Below are 20,456 nucleotides of genomic sequence, written 5' to 3' on the forward strand. Positions count from 1 at the left end.
GCTTGTTTTGAGTCTCATTCATTTTTTATTTTTTTTTTATTTTTTTTACCACTCTTTGTCTATGGTTGACTGTAATTTGTTGATGGTTCTGTATGTCATTTTGGGTTTCATAGTGTTCATTTTGGGACTGTAGTCATTTCATCTCTCATTATGGTCATGATGTGTCTCTTTGGCATCATCTTGCATGTCCCAATAGTTGTTTTGTGACGTGGTCCTTTTTTCCCCCTTCACTTTGAAGTCATTCACATTCCGTCTTAGAGGTTTTGTTTCAGCTTGAGCATTTTTCAGCGTGTCCCGCCGGGGAGGGAAGAAGGGCGGTGCTGCTTCCAACTATATTGCGGAGCGCCTCGGAGCACATCGCCCCCTCTTCGCTCTGAGTTTCGACGAGTGTTGACCGCAAAGTGATTCAGACCGAGAAGACATGGCTGGATATTTGAAAGTCCTCAGCTCTCTTTCGAGGTCTGCTGGCGCTGCTTTCTCCAGAAACCCCGCAGTGCTCGCGCCGGCTGCAAATTGCCAGACTTTGCAACAAAGAAACTGTAAGTGGAGCGAGATAAGGGGGTCATTGATGAGCATCGTGATAATGACAATTAACTGCAGCGGTGTATTGTCATTGCCTTTCTTTTTAATGTAGCTTGGGTTGCAAGTGATAAGATGTCATGTCAGACTGAACAGAGAGCGACTAAACTGGGAAACGCTGGAAGCCGGTGGCGCCGAGCTAACGCAGCCATGCTAGCCAACTTGCGTGTGCTGCTAGCCAACTGGGATGCTGTTAATGGCTTTAATGGTTTTCTGAGCTAAAGGTCACTGATGATGAAACAGCCTCTCATTTTTCAAATGGCTGTTAACATCTCATCCGTGTAGGCTGTTTAGATAACGATGATGATGAGGATGTAAACGTCGAGATAAACGAAGGCCAAAACTGCAAACCCACCGAGCCAAAATGAGCCTTTTTTTTAAAAATTTGTTTCCCCCCCATCATCTAAACTTTGAGGACCCGTTAATGGAAATGTGAAAATATGCAGTCTTATAAATGAATGAAACACAAACGACAAGGCGGGTTTAAACGCCGCCTTTCTTTAAAATACCACACCGATGCAGGAGAAAATACCAGTGCATTACTGGCGGTAGATGAGTCCTGAAGGGGATGTTCCGTTTTTAGCTGTCGTTGCGGACATTTTATTGCTCGTCGCAGGGGATGAAGAAGTTGCACCTTAAATGACCTTGCAGAGTAGTTATATCTAAAACCAAAGAGTGGCACTTGAGTCGCCATGTCATTTGTGCGACTAAGACTTGGAAAACTTTTGTCAAGGTCAGCCGTGGTATACGAGTCCCCGCTATAGAGAGCAATGGCTGCCGCTGCCAGGGCTTTGCTGTCCTACATGCTGTCTCCTTGTGGGTTTTACATCCACGCTGCTACTCACAACTACTCATTTTTACTCCTCCTGACTCCATCATTTACACTCATTAAACACATGCAGCTTATTACTTGGATGGTAGCTTTAAATTTGACCCAATTTAACTGTTTTATAGTGAGAGGCATGAGTGTGTCAAAACTTTTAATGTGCAGTAGGAATTCATTCATAATCTTTGCGGATGTTTAATTCTTAATACGGCAGAGATTTGGAAAGTAGAGACTTTTTCTTTAAATCCATGCACACTACCCTATTAAGGTAATGTTTATAAAGCAGCAATTAACCTGACTTAGTGCTTTGGCTTAACTGGGATTGAATCAACATGCCATTTTGATCTTTGTATACACAACCTATGGAGGTAATGGATCGTAGCCCAGGAAAATTGTACTGAGATCACTTTTTTAGTGAAGTGGCACTGTACAAAAAAAAAAAAAAAAGCTGAATTGAACTAAATTGACTGGTAAGTAGTTAAAGGTTTAAGTAATATAAAAACTACAACACTGCAGCATGTGGGAAGTTTTTTTTCTCAAAAGAAATGGCCTTGCTGTGTTTGTGAGAATCGTCTGAGACATGAAACTTCCTGCCAGAGGAAAGGTGACAATGTTTACAGCTGTGTTTTAGCTGTGATCACAAGCTGCGACTACAGCTCTTTCCTAGCACTTGTAAAAACGCAGCCAGCAGTTTTGTTGGAATCCACAAAGATAAGGTGTTCACAACCACAAGTTTCGATTTAGTAAACTTGTTTGTGCGTGCTGTGGCTGCTGGTTGGGTGTGCGGCTGAGCAGTTCATTAACTGACCTCTGTCTCAGCTCAGGTCTGCAGTCTTACCTACATCTTGTCCAAACTTGTTTTGCTTATCAGGTGAATGTCTTGTCTTGGAATAGGATTATTCCAAAGTAATTAAAGCTTGTCTCGTCTGTGCTGTAAGTTAACTACAGAGGATGGTCAGCGGTGTTTCTGGTCATGTGGACAGAACTCACACTTTCAGTGCACCTTGTCCTGGATGCATTTTGCACAAGTTATGTTTAGCAGAGTTTTCCATACTGTAGTTTTAAAATTGGCTACAAGTTCCCTGTTCTGAAGACAAGGTATTTAAAACTGCTAAACACCCAAAGCTGGCTCTGCAAGCTTGGCCGGATTACTAGTAGTCCCGATTACTTACTTTCATTGGAAGTGGATTTAAGACACAACCTAAAGACTATGTACTACATGCAGGCAAGCATTTTGCCTCAACTGATTTCATACTAAATTCAAGGTTAAAAAAAAGCCATCTATTTAAAATGGTTTAATTACTTTTTCAAGAATAAGCAGTTCTTATCAAATCAATTTTTTTTTTAAGCCACTTATGCTTCATGTGCTCTTTTCTTGAGACACCTGCACCTTATTTCATTACGTATCTGCTTCTGGTTAGTCATTTTTGGCCTTTTTTCAAGCTCCAAGTAAAGCAAAGATCTATCCTTGATACATATGCTAATAAAGTAGCATACGGGCTCACATGACTTTGTTTCAGCTCGCCCTTCATAGTCGTCCACATTCAGAAGTTACATAACCGACTCAGCTCATTTCTGCCCTCCCCTTCCCCTGCAGGGAGACAGTAGAGTCCTGCGTTTGCAGATTTAGACTAGTTAGAAATGATGCCAGACACAAGCTGTCTGTGACTTACCGAGACTGCAGCAGAAGTTGTGCTGTGGCAGAATCGGCAGGAAAAGGAAGACGTCTGTAGCAAAACTGAAACAAATATAGCCTGCTTGCTTTTACTGTTTGGTATTTCATTTAATTCTGCTGCATATTTTTTTTATTATAAACTCCTTTTTATTTGATCATTTTTGCAGACATGATCCAGATTAGCCCTTTGATTGTATTCTTGTCCACTTCAGTAGTGAGGATCAGTACAGCGGCAGAAAACGGTTACTTGAGTTCTTTTGCAAAAATACAGAAGAATCCCTGCAGCTTTTCTTTCGTGATCAGAAAATGTTGGATAAACATCGATTGGTTTTCAAAGATCAAAAATCCTTCAAGTTTCTTGTTTGCTCTGCCAACAATGGTTCAGTATCAGATTTCACAGTGTCATATGCACACAGCAGATGTATCGATTTGTTGCTGCTGTCCTCGAAAAGTTAACATACTTTATTTGATATCAACTCGTATTACTATTTAAAGTCTAATGAATGATGATAGATTTAAAACAAATGAAAGGAAACTTTAGGAGAAAAAAAACTGATCCGTTTGATTTACGATCATTGAGTCTGTTTCCTCTTCCTGTTGTCAAGCAACTAAAGTCACCCTCTGGTGGATGTGCACCTGAAATGTGTTTGCTGCCTTAAATGACTCTGATAGTTACAGTTGCCCCATGATGTACATTTCTATGGTAATGAATGCTTCAAATATTACCACAATGAATAATGCCTCTGTGGGTTAAGGGAGAGCTGACTTAACAGTGCTGTAAAGGATTCAGTGTTTTTCCTACCCACATTATGCCATTGTATAACAGAGGTCACAGCTGTTTTTTCATATGAGTTTATTTTCAGTGCATGGTCACCATGCAGGCTGCTTGTGTCATGTTTAAAACTTGGGACAAAAGCCCAGCATGTTTTGACAGCTGGTACCTTGGCATGACCATCTCAGCGAGGTCAAATGTCAGATTCACCTTTGGAGTCTAGAACATTAAGTATATTGGCTGGCTAACATGTTCACAGGACACCTTATGTTTACTTGCATTACCCTGAGAAGGCTTCAGCAGCAGTGGGGGAGCATTAACTTGCCTGGGATATCTGAGAGTCACTTGATCCTCTGCACCTCCCCCTGTACTGTTCAATGCACTGAAATTGTCCTGCCGGCAGGACTCTTACACTCTGAGCAGATATTAGAGAAGCTTATCTGCATTGGTCTTGGTGGGACGTAAACAAGTCAAGAGGTTGTCTTTAAGAGCTAATGTGGACACTGAAAATAAAGCTTCCTTCCTGTTTGTTCTTAGTCTTTGTGTTTAAAATGGAAACATAGAAACTGTCTGTTTTTAATTATATACTGTATATACTATTACTCTGAGTAAAGATAAAATCTTGATTGCTTCTTTAATGTCCATTCGATCTGCAAGTTCTGATTTAAAAAAAAATACTGGGATGTTTTGAGATGAGCGTGCACAAAATATAACTGACTGATCAGCTGTTTGTGGTAGTAATGCACTTCTGAAGAAGTATGTACAAATAAAATGCAGTGAAAGACATTTCCTCAGCCCGTTTTGTGTTAACTTGGTAAATTTATTGTCTCAGTTGTTGGAATCTGAAGATAACCATGTTGAATGAGATCTGAGCGTGTTTCCCTTAACAGTTCCTGCATTGGATTTGCACAAGACTTTTAACCTATTTTGTTTGTATTATTGACAGATGCCGACAAACGCATCAAAGTGGCCCAACCGGTGGTGGAGATGGATGGTGACGAGATGACCAGGATCATCTGGGAGTTCATTAAAGAGAAGGTGATACAGTGGCATCCATGTTGAATGGGTTAAATGTTGCCAATGCTGATGTGAGTCTCAGGGGAGGGGAAATCCTACGCTGGGAATGTTTTAAAACGTTGACAGACATGAGGGAGGGCTGTGTGGAGGATTATGTATGCATGATGTCGGGGAGGGCGAGAGCAGATGTTGTTGGCTCTGGAATAAAACGGAAGGACCAGTTGGTTTGTTTACAGCCTAATGAGGGTTGTTTTGGACTGTTGCTTTTTCAGTTATAATGATGGATACATTTACTGATCTACAAGCTGGATACAGGTTCCTGAATCTGATATCAGGAAGGACAAAGATGCTGTCGGTGTGCGAACAGAGTTGGAAGCATTCCAGACAAGGATGAACGGCGATATCCTCTGCAGATGACACAGCTCAATGAGTCTGTTTTAATCCAACTTTTGCACCCACTGACTTAGGAACATTAAAAGAAGATTAATTTTTCTTTTTCTTTTTTTTTTTTTTTAAATCAGGCACTTCTGCAATTCCTTCCTTGAGGATGTGGAATGTTATCGCTGTAATGATGTGGTTGTTCACTTTCAAAGATGGTTTCCAGGAGAATGTGTCTGAGATGTTTTCCTCTGCAAAGGACAGGCTGCTGCGTAGGGCTGGGCGATAGATCGGATTTTAATCTCAATTACGATCTGGGTTTTCAACGATCTTAAAAATGAAAGGGTGCAATTTTTTCTTTCCTCTCTCTTTTTACAGTTTACTCCTGCTGTCTTCAGTTGCCTATTGCACGGCACTGGTACTGCAGCGCTGTTCTGCAAACTCCTCCCACAGGAGGAGTTTTATTCAGCCACTGTTGCCAACTTGGCGAGTTTCTTGCTAAATCTGGCGACTTTCCAACTCCCTTGGTGACAATTTTTTTTTTTTTATTTATTTTTTTTTTTTTAAAGGCGACTAGCGACAAATCTTAGAGACTTTTACTGGAGTTTTTGGAGACGTTTCTGGTATTTTGGCGACTGACTTAAAGACACGTATTGTTCTTCAGTAACTGTAACGGACGAGCAGCTAGAGCTCCTCTCCGTCCTACAGCACTCGCAGGCGTCCGGTCGCGCAGGTGGCTCCGGCTGCAGGTGCAACGTAGAATAATTCCAGTAGGTTGTGGAAGTTAACTACAACATGGTTTATATTTATCTTTTCAGTTTGCATCAGTATTTACACTTTGTCAAGACAAAGCTTCATGTTATTAGTTTGTTTTCTAAAATTAGTGAAATCCTAAAGACATTGTTTAAAGCCACTGTTAAACAACATTGATTTATTTAACATTAAAAATAATACTTACTTGTGTGAAATATTTGCAATCTCAATTTCAGTCAAAATAATCGAGCAGCCATGCCTTTAGCTAAATGTGAAGTTTTTATATTATTCTCCCATACCATTCGGAGGGAGTCTACAGCACGATTAATAATTTAAAAAAAGAAAAAGCTTGAAGAAATATCCAACCAGATCATCTTAGACCTGCTAGCTAAAACTGACCAATGTTTATCACTGCTTTTTCAACCACTATTCGAGACAGGAGGACTGTATACTTAATTGTGCAACATTGTGCTAATCTTTTCTATGTTTTTTATCTTTTTTTTTTTTTTTCTAGCTCATCCTGTCCAATGTTGATGTAGAACTGAAGTATTATGACTTGGGTCTGCCGTACCGCGACCAGACTGATGACCAGGTCACCATCGACTCCGCCCTAGCCACTAAGAAGTACCACGTGGCGGTCAAATGTGCCACCATCACACCTGACGAAGCCAGAGTGGAAGGTCTTTAAAACATTTTTAATCGTTTGTTTTACATTTCTAACTTCAAACTTACTTGCACTTAAAGCCTTATAGAAATTTGTTGAACTGATGCCAGATTAGACAAAATGTAAACACTTACATATACTATGGCACCTACAGCTTTATTGTGGACGGTCTCTCATATAAACACTACTCCAAACTCGCAACATCAAATGAGAGGTGTGTTATGATGTATAGAGACATGAAACTGTTTAATAATTTGAATTATCCTGCTGGAAAATGAAGAGTCGGGATGTGGGAGCTTCCACAAACACATAGAGGAGTACTTGTTATAGTAACTGATAGTAGAATTGAAATAATTCATGCATCAGTAGGTTATTGATGATAATGATGGATTGTGTTTAAATCATTGAAAGGCGAGGCTGCCTAAAGCCTGCCAGTGCAATGCTACACTAACCCTTCATTAGGTAAACCACTACGGGGTTGTAATTTTTCATGTGTTTTTATAGTAGTTACTTATATACTAAATAAGTGATTGAACTTGAATGAAAACATCAGTAAAAGCATACGTTAGAATCATTTACTGTCATTGGACCAGCGTCCCGGTACAACAGTGTTACTAGAAGCGTATTGGTAGGAGCATAAACACAAATCTCTGCAGTTTTAAACTGTCTTGATGTAAATGCTTCTTTAATTTGCCATTTGGCTGAAACATGTTAAACATCTGTCTCAATTTTAATATATTTCTTCACTGATGGAGTTTATTTATAGGTTTGTGGTATTTATTCTCACCTACCAAATTATATTTTTTCTCCTTTGTTTTTTTGGGCAGAGTTTGGCCTGAAAAAAATGTGGAAGAGTCCTAATGGAACAATCAGGAACATCCTGGGCGGCACTGTCTTCCGTGAGCCAATCATCTGCAAGAATATTCCCAGGCTTGTTCCAGGCTGGACACAGCCCATCACCATCGGCAGACATGCCTTTGGCGACCAGGTGGGTCTTAACACTAAAATTAGGTGAACTGATGTTTGTTTAACCTTTTGAAACCAAGCCTTAAGCAGCGCTTAAGGTTCAGCTTCCTGTTTTCTTCTACAGTACAGAGCAACAGACTTTGTTGTGGATCAGCCTGGCAAATTCAGGATTGTCTTCACACCTGCTGATGGAAGTGCAGCCAAGGAATGGGAGGTCTATGACTTTCCTGCTGGTGGCTGTGGAATGGGCATGTACAACACAGATGAGGTAAGCAAACTGTGTTTATGAAAGAAATTTGTGAATTTTTAAAAAAATTATTTATTTATTTCATTTTTAGCTGGGATTTGGTAGATTTTTTTTAGTTACAACCATTTTTTGAGCTGATCCTGAGAACTCTCCTCTGTATGGACAACTGTGGATGTTTAATTTTTTATGATGACCAAATCATTGTTGCACTACTGATGGTACATTCAATGATAATGTGAGCTTGGGATTTCCATTTTCTTAGTGGACCAAAAAAAAACAAAAAAAAACGGACAAAATGCAGTCAGATTTTTTTTATTTGGGGTATAAAACATTTGAGAAAGTAGTGGCTATATTTTTAGCTCCTCATCTTCCAAATGCTGAGAATGAAATTGCTTCATGTAGACTTCAGATTTTTTTAGTTTAACCTTCATTGCCCCTTCCTGAAGCGCAGTAGCAGTAGACTACTCGGCTGACAGCCGTCTGCCCTGCATGTGAACACACCTTGGGGAGAGAGGAGGGCCTAATAAAACTTCATTAGTGAAGCCCACACACAACTTCGAGAGCATCCAACAAGGTTACTTGGTGTGGAATCTGGCAAGAGGAAAGGTAGCTGCTAAAAAGTTGCTTTAGATTTTACAGGTTTAGTAGATATTCCCTTTAAGATGTTTATGACAAGCAGAAATGCTGTTATGCAACATCATTCTGTAAGCTAATGACGTTGACACTGGTTAGCTTACGATTATATCAGTTACCGTGGTATTCCTTACTGGTATGTGAGAACCGCTTGGCTTGACCATTGCTATAAAACGGTATCAATGGCGGAGTTAAAAAAAAAAAAAAAAAAAGTAAATTTTTTTTGGGTGACTTATTTATTATCTTTTAAGTCACTCCATATAGCTGAGCCTTAAACATGATGTCGGAATGAGTTTTGTTTTGTAGAAACATCTTTCCACCAGTGACAAGTATGCAGAACATCTAAAGTTTCTGTTTCTGCCAGATTATTTTAAGCGTTATATAATTTCAGTTTTACAGACCATAAACTATGGATGTTATTGCGTTATGTTTATAGAAACACTTCTGTTCAATTCCTCTGAAATGATGATGTTAAATTACTAGACAGACCATGTCAGCCTGCTGTGCTACTGTTTGCCTTCATCAGGTTGCTCTGTTTGATTTAACAACATCAGAGGTCATTGTAGATTACTTTCATCTTGACAAGCGGAAGGTTGTCAACCTCGCTACAACTGATAAAACCTGCAGCAGCCATGAAATGTTTGTTTTTCTTTTTTCTTTTTTTTCCCACCAGTCTATTACAGGCTTTGCACACAGCTGCTTCCAGTACGCCATTGGCAAGAAGTGGCCTCTGTACATGAGCACAAAGAACACCATCCTTAAGGCCTATGATGGGCGATTTAAAGACATCTTCCAGGATATCTTTGAAAAGTAAGTTTCTTCCTTTTTTTTTTTTTTTTTTTTTTTTTTTTCTTCTTGCTCATGCAAGTCTCATCCCTAACATATCCTTCTGAACATCACATGCAGAAGTAATGCAAAACATGGTAAAAATACTTTTTTATTTTATGTGCACTGTGCAGGCACTACAAGCCAGAATTTGACAAACTGAAGATCTGGTATGAGCACAGGCTTATCGATGACATGGTTGCCCAAGTGTTGAAGTCATCTGGAGCCTTTGTGTGGGCTTGTAAGAACTATGATGGAGATGTGCAGTCCGATATCCTTGCACAGGGTGAGATACTTTGAAAACAACGTCTCTACCTTCCTTTTCCTTTGAAAATATGAAATGCTAAAATATATAAGCATGTAAGAGTGCTGGCCAGTTTTGGGACTGGTGTGGGTTGCACTAACAAAGAATTTTGTTTCCTGTTTTAGGCTTTGGCTCTTTGGGACTGATGACATCAGTTCTTGTCTGTCCTGATGGCAAGACTATTGAAGCTGAGGCTGCCCACGGCACTGTGACCAGGCACTATCGTGAGCATCAGAAGGTGAGCTATCATTAATCTCTGTCAATTACTGAACTTTGCTTTTGGAAAACATTTCAACTTAAAAGGAGTAGTTGGACCTCTAGGAAGTCACTTTGGCTTCAGACTTTGTCATTTATGGAGCTTTACTGCCATCATGTGGTAAAAATGGAGCATTACAAGTAATTTCCCACTGCATTAAAATGGTAGATTCTTAACACGGGGATCTTAGAAAATAAAATGGATTTTTAAAAAAAAAAAAAACTTGAGTAAGAGTTTGAAATGTCCATCTTCACCTGCGCTTTCAGGGAAGGCCGACCAGCACAAACCCCATCGCCAGCATCTTTGCCTGGACTAGAGGCTTGGAGCATCGAGGCAAGCTTGATGGCAACCCAGACCTTATAAAGTAAGACATGCCATCTTTAGTTTTTTGGGGTTTTTTTTCCTTTGGAAACATGCTGACCTTGGTGTGAAACTTGGCTTGTTATAAATGTACTTGCTTATTTGCAGGTTCTCTCAGACTCTGGAGAGAGTGTGCGTTGAGACTGTTGAGAGTGGCACAATGACCAAGGATCTTGCAGGCTGCATCCACGGCTTGTCCAAGTTAGTTCCTTTTTATTATAAATGTCTACATGTACAGTGTAGTTGTTGATCTATTAGAATTGAGCAGTGAACAATGAATTACATTTACACACACTCTATTTCAACTTCAGTCATATAGTCAAACTGTGCAGGTCACACATAGATCTGGAAAGTGATTGACAGTCACAAGGCCTTCTCCTATGCTGCTATCATGCTCTGCTTCTCAGGGCTAACTCAGAGTAATCACTGCTTTTAGGACGCTCTCTGCTGGAAAAACTCTGTAATGAGATCACTGGGACATGTTTTTTCCAACTATGATTTGTGAAAATAGCAATATTCATATCATTAAACTGACCCGACAATTTTGCAGCTGATTGCAAACCTGCCACTGGCTCACGTCACCAATACGTCAGTGAGGCTCGAGTTAATAGTTCAGCTGTTTTAGATAGTATGGACTCTTTAAATTGACTGGAAATATAACTGTGGATAAACTGGTCAGTTCTCCAAATGGCAAATATTAGTATGAGTTTTACTGTGCGTTGCACAGAGATGTCTCATTTAAACTAATTTTAGAGGTTTAAGAAAGGGTTAGACCTCTTTGACCTCACATTAGTGAACGTTAAGATCAGAAAGCTTTTTGAGTTTTGTTGTCATGTTAACTTCAATATTTATAATTAAGTATGTTACGGCAGCATTGGTTGTTCATGCTTGTTCCCGACTGACCATTCTGGTACCACTTGTAAAAATATCATGCTGTAATTAGATATATAAACTGAATTCTTGCCTTCCAAAGTTTTATATGTACAGTTTTGACAAAACAAAAAGTACCTGATGTCGATACTTCTTTTTTTTTTTTAATTTATTTTTAATCACTTTAGCGGCCAGGTAATACAGTATATAAGTCTTTTATTGCTATTACACAGACTTGTCAGTTTTGAGGTTTTGGTGAAGTTCAGTTCTTCACTTTGGGCTTCATATGATTTTTTTTTTCCCTCCCTTTTACCTTTGAGTGGTCTATATGTCACAGGCCAAAAAAAAAAAAACCCACAAGTTTAAGCTTCTATAATCAACAGAAGTAGAGATCATCTCTACCTCTGTTGATTATAGAAGCTCTTTTTTTTGCTTTTTTCCCTCAAACCTTTGGCACTAATTTTGTGATGAGGCGACAGGAAAGGTTTTCATCTGAAGGGTCTTGCGTTTAGTTTATGGCCACTGACTGTTTTGATGTTAATAATGTTTAGAAATTTGCATTATACGACCTTCTTGTTACAAACAAGCCCCTGCAAGCTAATTAAAGCGTTAAACCTTTGAAGCTAAAGCTTTGAAAGTTATAAGAATTTAACCTTTTAAAGCAGTATTTTGCATATTAGGTAAAGTATTCAGCGTAACAAAATATCAAAATCTTTCAGGCAGTGAATGCCGAGATGAAAATTTTAGGTAAATAATAGTCAGCTCCGTTGGCCCATTATTTTATTAAAGATACTTTATATGAGTCAAGGTTTAGCAAGGACAGTAATGCCACTGCATAGCTGTTTGAAAAGTAATCTACCATCATTTTAATGATTTTTTTTTAAGACCATATCTGCTAAATCTGCCTGTGAGGGTGAGAATATGACGCTGGTTCTTGGATTTTATTTCTATTCTGGCCTGTTGGTTGGGTATAACTGACTGCTTGATGCCATGTTTAGCTCTGGGAAATTAAATCCTTTTTATTCAGTGAATGACAAACTCTTTATAACCCAAATAATTAAGATAAATAAATCATACAAAACCTCATTAGTTGCAGTCCTGATTTAAAGAATGTGTCCATTTAGTTGTGTGAACATCTTTAAGTTTTGGGACATTAAGCATATAATGCCGCAGAGAAAAATGAATAAGATTTGGTGCTTCCAGTGTCAAATTTCCTTACTTGAAACTGGCAATGACAAAATTGAGCTTTGGACAAATGTTCGAAACTTGCATTAACACTTCCCTTTTAGTATTTCTTTATAGTCAGACATGTTAGTTCCACTCTTAGGGGGTATCCAACCCCCAATTAATATTTGTTGTCTTTCAATTGAAAGCAAAGCTGTAATCTACATGAATGAGAAACATCCTGCACACACTTTGCAGGATTGCCCATCAAAGTTCAAGAACAAAAAGAATAGTTTGAGCATTTTAAAACCCTGATGTAAGATTTGCATTGTTTTGAATGTAATGTATGTTCCGTCTGCTTTACTCATATTTCTCCAAATTCAAAATGTACCACTTAAGTTAACTTAAAAAAAAACAAAAAAACCTCAATTTCACACATCTGCCAGTCAAAGTAACAATTTTATAATTTAAAATCACTTTTTCTGAACTTTAGACATCTTTGAAATGATAAAACTTTAAGTACAAACTCAAAACTTGCTTACTGTTCCTACACTCCACACTGTCCGTTCATCAGGTATCCTCATTATTGATGTTATTATCCAGCAATAGAAATGAATTCTTAACTCAAATAATGTCACCTTGTTTCCTGAAGTATGATATTGACGAGTTCGATCTGGCCTGCTTGCCTTTTCAGTGTGAAGCTGAACGAACACTACGTCAATACCACAGACTTCCTCGACGCCATCAAGACAAATCTGGATAAAGCCCTCGGCAAGTGAAGGACTTGAGAGAGCATAGTTGGCCTGGAGATGCCAATGTCACTCCTCTGTTTTTGTACCTCATTTTTAACTTAAAAGATCAATAAATTCACTTGCATTTCACCAGAAAGACAACACTGTCTGTAGGATGAAGTAGTGTTCTTTTAGGATATTAAATGGTTGAGTCGTCCTTCCATCTGATGACCCCCCTCCCCTTCTTAACAGCCTGTCCTGTTATGTGCAAGGTTTTATTTTTGTAATGTGTACTGTATTCAATACTGTGTAATGCCTTGAGCAAGACTGAAGCCTCTGTCAGACATACTTGCCATTAAATCTGGTTTGACCCATCGTTGGTGTTTTTGCGTCAGTGTTTGAGCAAAAGATGAGTCAAATACTTTAAAGGTAAATAAATTTATTATTTTACAGTATCGTCTGGTACACAACATTGTACATACAGTTCTATTCATATCATCTTCACGCTAAAATCTAATACAGAAAGCTATTTAAGCTGAACATCTTCCCCCTTTTATCATCACTGTAACGGTGATGTAAACACAGAAGCTGAAAAACTCACAAAAATGAGCTCTTTTATTTTAAATGCACTATATCAACATCGCAAATGGATCGCTTCTTAGTGGGTTACAACTTTGAAAAGCTAAGCAGTAGGAAACGGAATATATTGAGCATTTCCAAATCATTTTCCACAAGGTCCACAGCCCTGTCACATGTTGGGAGGTTGTCGTTCATCACTGGAGACCAGTGTACAGCATGATGGATGGTATTCTCTCGCAGACACACCGGGGCACTTAATATTTCTGTCCAGCTTTTTTTTTTTTGGGACACAATTCTTGTTGGGAATTATCCATTAAAAAAAACAGTAATATGAGTGCAGGATTTGCATTGTTTCATAAAGCGTGTTGCAGTGTCATCATGAGATAATTTGGATGAACTGATATGAAGCTTGTTGAAAGAGACACTGCACTAAAGTCTGTTCTCTGGCTTCATCTTTAAAGACCTCTACAAATGGGTGGGAGGAGAACTTGAATATAATTTCATGAGGTCTGTGGGAAAAAAAATCCAATGTCCCACCTCAAAGGCTACATCACAACTGCAAGATTTCCCCCCCCCCCCCCAGTTCTTTGGTAAAACGGGTCCAACCATTAAAAAGAGCTTTTTTTTTTTTTTTCCCCCATTTGCTTCTGAAAACATTCCACAGAAAAAAGTTACATTCATAGACTAGAGATCAATACAGTGTGAAGCTTGTTAATGCAGAAATGTAAAAAGTAGACACAGTGGTCCCAAGTGCAACGCACTGATTACAGTACCAGCCGACATACAGGAGGACTGATATACTCTGTACATTTATATACAGTAAAGCACAGGTTGCAAACCACACACAATTTCAGTCAACTTTCAGACTTTAATCACAGTATAAATGAAAGTGAGATATTAACCACGATGAGCTTTGGCAAGTGAAAGAACACTTCATCCTCACATCGGTGTACCCCAGCAGAGTGAGAGAAACCGGGATTGTCTGAATGAGTAAGTGCAGTGTAACATATGCAGTTATTCTTTTACCTCAATATGTGCTTTGATAGTAGGGCTCAGATGATCTTGTGTTTTTTTTTCTTTTTTTTTTTTTTTTACCTAAATATTCATATTTTAGACTGCCTTTTTTTTTTTTTTTTTTTAAATATATTTAAATCTGTAATGTTTCAGATGAAAATATGAATTGAATAAAAAGTATACATTTTCAAATTTTGTAGCATTATGAGTGACTCCAGTGCATATTTATGTGCAGTTTGCTGGCTCTCCTCGCGTCCTTTAGGAGGAATCCAAGCACTATGCCTCTAACAGCAACAAAACAAGACAAAGAATCCAGTTTTCATTCGTTCATACTTATATTCAATTTGGGATCATTTTAATAATTCATGCAGTGCTGAAGCGCCCTGCACTTTTCCCATACGTGCTGTAATACTCCATTTGAGATAGTTTAGCCACGTCTTGTGTGTTGTTGTTAGCTCGGTTTTCTCGCTCGCTGAATTCAAAGCTCTCCTCCTCGTACTCCTCCTGCCCTTCTGTCTCTTGGGGGGGTTCTGACAAAGGAAGGAAAGACAAAAATATGATCCCATGTTGACCTCAATAACACACTCACACACAAACGCACACATAGAGTACTCCTCCTAAAGACACATGGCCATATTGAGGACAACCATTTTTTTTTTTCCAGTCTCCACTGATAGAGACAGGCATGTCTAATCCAGGCACTGCTATATTTACTAAACAGAGCGATGGAGTGACAGAAACATCAAAAGACTTGGCCACTCCATTACAGTACATCATGAGTCAAAGTGCATTATGGGTAGATTGAGTGACAATAATGTGACATGAAGCCCTCAGAGAAGTCCCAGTTGGAAAAAAATGCCAACAATAGCGTGTCAACACACTCAAAGCAGTCTAATTAGGACAAGACATAGCGCCTCACCATGTCCGTCTACAGTAGTATCCATGATGCCGTGTTTAACCTTCATGTGTCGACTGAGGTTGCCCTTCAGGTTGAACTTGCTCGTGCAGTAAGGACACTTGAAGGGCTTGCTGCCAGCATGGAGATGCATGTGGCCGAGTAGGTTGTACATTCTGTTGAACGACTTCCCACACACCTGTGAGACAACAGGCCATGATCGGTACCACTCCTTCACAGTGGGAAACCAGTCGCACTCAAAGCAAAGCTCTTTTACTTGCCACCCACCTTGCATTTGAAAGGCTTGACCGGAAGGTGGACAATCATGTGCGTTTTCAGGGTCTGCTTTTGCACAAAGGTCTTAAAGCAGACGTGGCACTGGAAGGGCCTCACGCTGGCGTGGATCAGCATGTGTCTCTTCAGGTTGGCAGAAAGGGTGAACTCTCTGGCACAGACTTCACACTTGAATTCTTTCATACCCTGGAGAACAAAAAGCGTTTGGGCCTTTTAATTGTTTTGGCTAAATTTATGGTTGAGAAGAAAAAATAAATAATGAGACATCATAAGCGTGCATGTGTTTGAACATTTGTAGACTGACTCTTTGTTGCGATTCATGGATAGTTTGTGTTGACTGATGAAGTCAACAGTCAAGAAAAAAGGTTTATTATTTACATTGTTTAAGTTTTAGCATTTAGCCTACTTGTATTTTATATAATACAATTATTCTCTACTATATATTAACATGTACTTTATAGTGAAAAATATCTGATGATTCATCAGATACAAAGGAAGAAGCTTTGCAAATGACAGACTACAAAGGAGGAAGGGAGTGTTAGAGGGGGTTGAGCCACACAAAAAACTCAAGGCCTTTGAGGACTATGTTTACAAAGCAACTGGTTTTAGAGAAAAGTCTGTGATGCAAGTGTGCCATTTAACCCAGTTTTTCCATTAAGATCTACAAACCAGACTCCAGTGAAAGAATGATAAAATGATAAATAAAGTTGTACTTTTAGCGATTTTCCACTCAGAATGCTCAAGTAAGATGCTAAAATATGTGTTGTTAATGTGTGTGTGTGTGTTTTTCCCCCCTAATTTAGGATTTGGTGATGTTTTACAGAAGCATGAGGCCAACCTACTCTGTGATTTGCTTTTAACATATACAGTAAGCTGTTAGACTAAAGGCACATCACTAGGTTTCAGTACCTTAAGTGCGAGGGTGTGCGCCGCCAGTACCTTGTGAGTGAGGGCATGTTGTCGTAGGTGGTGGATCTGGACAAACTCCATGCCGCACTCGGGGCACACGTAAGGCCGTACGTTTTGGTGCTTCATCAAGTGGTTCTGCAGCTGGCTGCGGTAGGCAAAGGACTTGTGACACTCTGTGCACTGGTACGTCGTAGGACCCTGATGGCTGGTTAAATGGCGCTTCAGGTGGGCGTAGGTTGGAAACTCGAGGCCGCACTGGGTGCAGACGTGACACTGACCGTTCTCGTGCTTGTTTTCATGGGTCCTCAGCTCGCTGGGGTAGGCAAAGCCTCGGCCACAGAAGCGGCAGCTGTAGGGCTTAACGTCTGTGTGCTGCAGCATGTGCCTTTTCAGGTGGCTGGTCTGCGTGAAGGCCTTCTCACAAACCGTACACTTGTGAGGTCGTGTTCCTTGATGGGTGAGCAGGTGAGTCTGTAGGTGGCTTGGCTGCTTGAAAAGCTTCCCACAGTGTAAGCATTCATGGGGCTTAATTCCATTATGGCCCAGGATATGGGTGACAAGGTTATATTTCGATGTGTATGACTTCTCACACATGCGGCACTTCCAGCGTTTCAGGCCCTCTCCCACATCGACACAGTAAGACTCATCAATCTGTACATTTATATCCAGACGGTCTATCTGCATTCGTCTGGCGAGTCCCTCTGGGTCCGACCACAACATGGCCTGGCCGTTTTCCTCATACTCTCCTGGCATCTGCATGTCAGCAGATTCGTAGGCCACTTCACTGGAATCATAGTAACGGTTCTCCAGAGGACCGCCAGTTTCTCCACTTGTCTTTAGGTTCAGTGCCTCCTCCTCCTCCTCCTCCTCTCCTTCCTCTACCACCAGCTCTTCTTCCTTCCTCTCTTTCTCCTGACTAGAACTGTCTTCTTTCTCTTGCTCTGGCCGTCCGTCTATTTGTGGCCTGGGTGTACCTCTCGCACACGAGGGACAGTTTCCGCAGGCCTGTTCCTCTTTCAGAGAACCTTGCTGAGCAGATGACTCCTCCGACTTCTCAGGACTATGCCTGCTGTTCATATGAATGCAGGAAGGAGGGGTATCAGACTCGAGTCTTTCACCTTTAACCTGTGCCTGTGGAGTGGGCTCTTTGTGTGGGAGAGCATCTGATTCTCCATCACTCCTCGGTCTCTTGATCCTCCCACGGGGCCCAGGCCGTCTTTTCTCGCTGCAGTGGGGCTGGGGCTCTGGCTCCCCAGTAGGCTCTGCCAGGTAGTCTCCATTGGCCCCTATCAGCTGGTCAGCATACTCATACTCCACTGACTCAGGTGGAGGAGGGGGGCCCTCTCTGGGCTCCCCAGTGTAAAAGCCATTTGGGGCAATTGTGGCTCCAAATATTTCATTCTGGGAGATGAGGCCAAGAACAGCAGCCTGAGCCAGAGATAGCACCACTACAGGCTCTGTCTGTGTGCCCACATCCACGTGGCTCTCAGTCATCTTCGGGTAAGTCCGCACAAAGCGGCTACTCTCTTCCTCCTAAAAAAAAAGAAAGAAAAGCAAGAAAGAGAACGAAAGCATACAACATTAATAGAAAATCTACAAGCATCAGAACATCTGCACATTTCTTTTGTTACAATGTTACAAAACAAACGTTACCTAGCATTTCCTCATTTAACCCTATGTCATCATTTTCACCTCATAACATTGTGATCTAATAATTAAACGATCATAAAGTTTAGATTTAAACTAGATTCAAACTAAAAAGTTTTATGTAAATACGACGGTCATGTTTTTCAGGGTTGTTCTGTGAGAACTGCTCTCAGACCTACGCCTTGTGTCTTTGCTCTAAAGCCACAGAACATTAGATTGAGGAGATACGGCAGATCTGTGTTAGCACTCTGCTTCCTTCCTTGAAAGGCTTTACAATAATAAAGAACACAACAAGGGATGCCGGTCCAGCCAGGAAGTGGACTTCCGTGGACTGTCCTCAGCACTTCCTGTGGAGTCCTGGGACAGCATGCTGACCAAAGTCAGCCCTATCACTGGTCTGTCTCGTTCGAGAGCAGCAAAGTCTGTCAGCACCCAAGCCAGCTTCATAAAGCCTGCAATACTGGGCTTCCTTAACAAGATGAGATATGCCGGCAGGCAGTCTCATATCCATAACAGACATTCGGTATAGCTTTCAGCTCATTCTGTATTCCAGACCAGTGCATATAAGACTCACTAACATAATTGTATGGTTCAGAAGTGTTTCAGACCCGCATGCTCATGTTTACCCAACTGCCTGTAAAAGTGGAACAGTGAGACGATGGGGAAGAAACAGTGGTTCGACCAAACCTTATGTGGCAAAGGAGAAGTAAGTATGGCATGCCACTGGTTTCAGGTTATTTCTCAGCATGGATCTGACTGTTAGGAAAATGTATAGTGAGAAGCTCCGACCCCCTAGTTTCTTCTCAGACAGCACTCCAACCTTCACTCATAAGAGCTGTTTCCCTTTCCTGACACAATACAGTGAGGAAAGAAAAGAGTGAATAGAGAAAAGGCAGACAGGAAGAGAAGATAAAGAGCAGGAATAAAGGTGTGTGTTTGTGTGTGTGTGAATGCATGGGAGAGGGGAGTAGACCTGGATGCCCTGATAACCACGTCATTTATAATTACTGCTTTTAAAGTAGTCAGACAGAGACAGACTGTGTGTTTGTGGGAAAGAAAAGGAAAGAGACTGGGTGTGTGTTTGAAAGTGTGTGTGTGTGAGTGAGTGAGTGAGAGAAAAGAGAGGGAGGGAGGTATGAAGAGAAGGAGAAAGAGCTGTGGGCGGGGGAGGAGTGGAGGGAGGGAGACAGAGAGAGAAATGAGATGGAGGGGCTGAAAGATAAAGAAAGAGGGGAGGGAGGGGAGGGATGGGGAAGAGAGATTGAGTGAGCATGTGAGAGGAGGGAAAAGAGAAAGGAAAAGGAGAGGGGGTGTGAGCATGTGTGAAGGGGGGGGCAGTCAGAGAGAGACAGAAAGACAGAGTGAGTAAGAAAGAAAGAGGGGAAGGAGGGAGGGGAGCTGTGGAGAGAAGAAAAAGCACAGCAAAATGAAAGGCTGACAAAATAAAAGAGAAAAAGACAAATGACAAGTAGACAGAGAAGGGAGAGCAATAATTGCAAGAGCGTACTTTCACGTTTAAAGTTGCAACTGAAAGACACCTAAGGACAAACAATTAGAGCAGAAGCAGGAAAATGTGCAGCAGAGACACAAACACACAAGTCTTTCTCTCACAACCGATCTTCCCACTGCAACACTCATGCAAATGCCAAAAAGTAATCTTACTTCCCCTTCTGACGCTCACACAGACAGGAGTGTAAACACCTCACGGACAAACTGCAAAAACAAGTCACCCCAACACCTCCCCACCCAAAATTTCCTATTCTATGTCTAAGTCACAAACTCACCACATTGTTCCTGGAGTGATGTTTAAGGTGTTTCAGGGATCTCATCCTTCAGGAGAAATGAGTGGAGTAAAAAAATCCACCTCCTATTTATATCTGTGGGAGAGTGGGGCGGTCCCACGGCTCATCCTCCTCCTACTGTTGCTGTTATCAGAACTGACTGTGCTGCCCCCCCCCCCCCCCCCCCCCCCCCCCCCCCACCCCCTCCACCCCACCACACACACACACACACACACACACACACACACACACGCACGCACAGCACACACACACACAGCATCACCCCATTTCTTTCTCTTCCTCCCACCCTCTCCTTC

At 40.8% G+C, this 20,456-nt stretch overlaps 2 protein-coding genes across 2 annotated transcripts; one reads left to right on the forward strand and one right to left on the reverse strand.

Annotated features, from left to right (window-relative positions):
* The first annotated feature begins 347 nt into the window (after nt 1–347).
* On the forward strand, nt 348–13,396 carry idh2 (isocitrate dehydrogenase (NADP(+)) 2). The gene is made up of 11 exons (XM_079249799.1): nt 348–539; nt 4,799–4,890; nt 6,515–6,680; nt 7,492–7,652; nt 7,755–7,898; nt 9,184–9,320; nt 9,470–9,621; nt 9,765–9,877; nt 10,162–10,259; nt 10,364–10,456; nt 12,984–13,396. The coding sequence occupies exons 1-11, from the start codon at nt 422–424 to the stop codon at nt 13,066–13,068; spliced, it is 1,359 nt and encodes a 452-aa protein (XP_079105925.1). The 5' UTR covers nt 348–421; the 3' UTR covers nt 13,069–13,396.
* Nucleotides 13,397–14,814: 1,418 nt separating this feature from the next.
* znf710a (zinc finger protein 710a) lies at nt 14,815–20,183 on the reverse strand. Its single transcript, XM_079260638.1, has 5 exons — nt 20,143–20,183; nt 16,742–18,244; nt 15,797–15,988; nt 15,533–15,707; nt 14,815–15,143 (listed from the first exon to the last, which is right to left on the reverse strand). Exons 2-5 carry the CDS (start codon nt 18,203–18,205, stop codon nt 14,977–14,979), a joined length of 1,998 nt encoding a protein of 665 aa, XP_079116764.1. The 5' UTR covers nt 18,206–18,244; nt 20,143–20,183; the 3' UTR covers nt 14,815–14,976.
* Between the last annotated feature and the right edge of the window lie 273 nt (nt 20,184–20,456).

The sequence above is a fragment of the Telmatherina bonti genome (genome assembly GCF_933228915.1).
Source record: "Telmatherina bonti genome assembly, chromosome: 2".
Lineage (NCBI taxonomy): Eukaryota > Metazoa > Chordata > Actinopteri > Atheriniformes > Telmatherinidae > Telmatherina > Telmatherina bonti.

Excerpts from the sequence above, each read along its gene's own strand:
- znf710a (XM_079260638.1), bottom strand. The coding sequence starts at position 18,205 with ATGACTGAGAGCCACGTGGATGTGGGCACACAGACAGAGCCTGTAGTG. Across the intron at positions 15,989-16,741 it reads AACATGCCCTCACTCACAAG|GGTATGAAAGAATTCAAGTG; the intron begins GTACTGGCGGCG and ends TTTGTTCTCCAG. Across the intron at positions 15,708-15,796 it reads TCAAGCCTTTCAAATGCAAG|GTGTGTGGGAAGTCGTTCAA; the intron begins GTGGGTGGCAAG and ends GTTGTCTCACAG.
- idh2 (XM_079249799.1), top strand. The coding sequence starts at position 422 with ATGGCTGGATATTTGAAAGTCCTCAGCTCTCTTTCGAGGTCTGCTGGC. Across the intron at positions 540-4,798 it reads GACTTTGCAACAAAGAAACT|ATGCCGACAAACGCATCAAA; the intron begins GTAAGTGGAGCG and ends TATTATTGACAG. Across the intron at positions 7,899-9,183 it reads GCATGTACAACACAGATGAG|TCTATTACAGGCTTTGCACA; the intron begins GTAAGCAAACTG and ends TTTTCCCACCAG.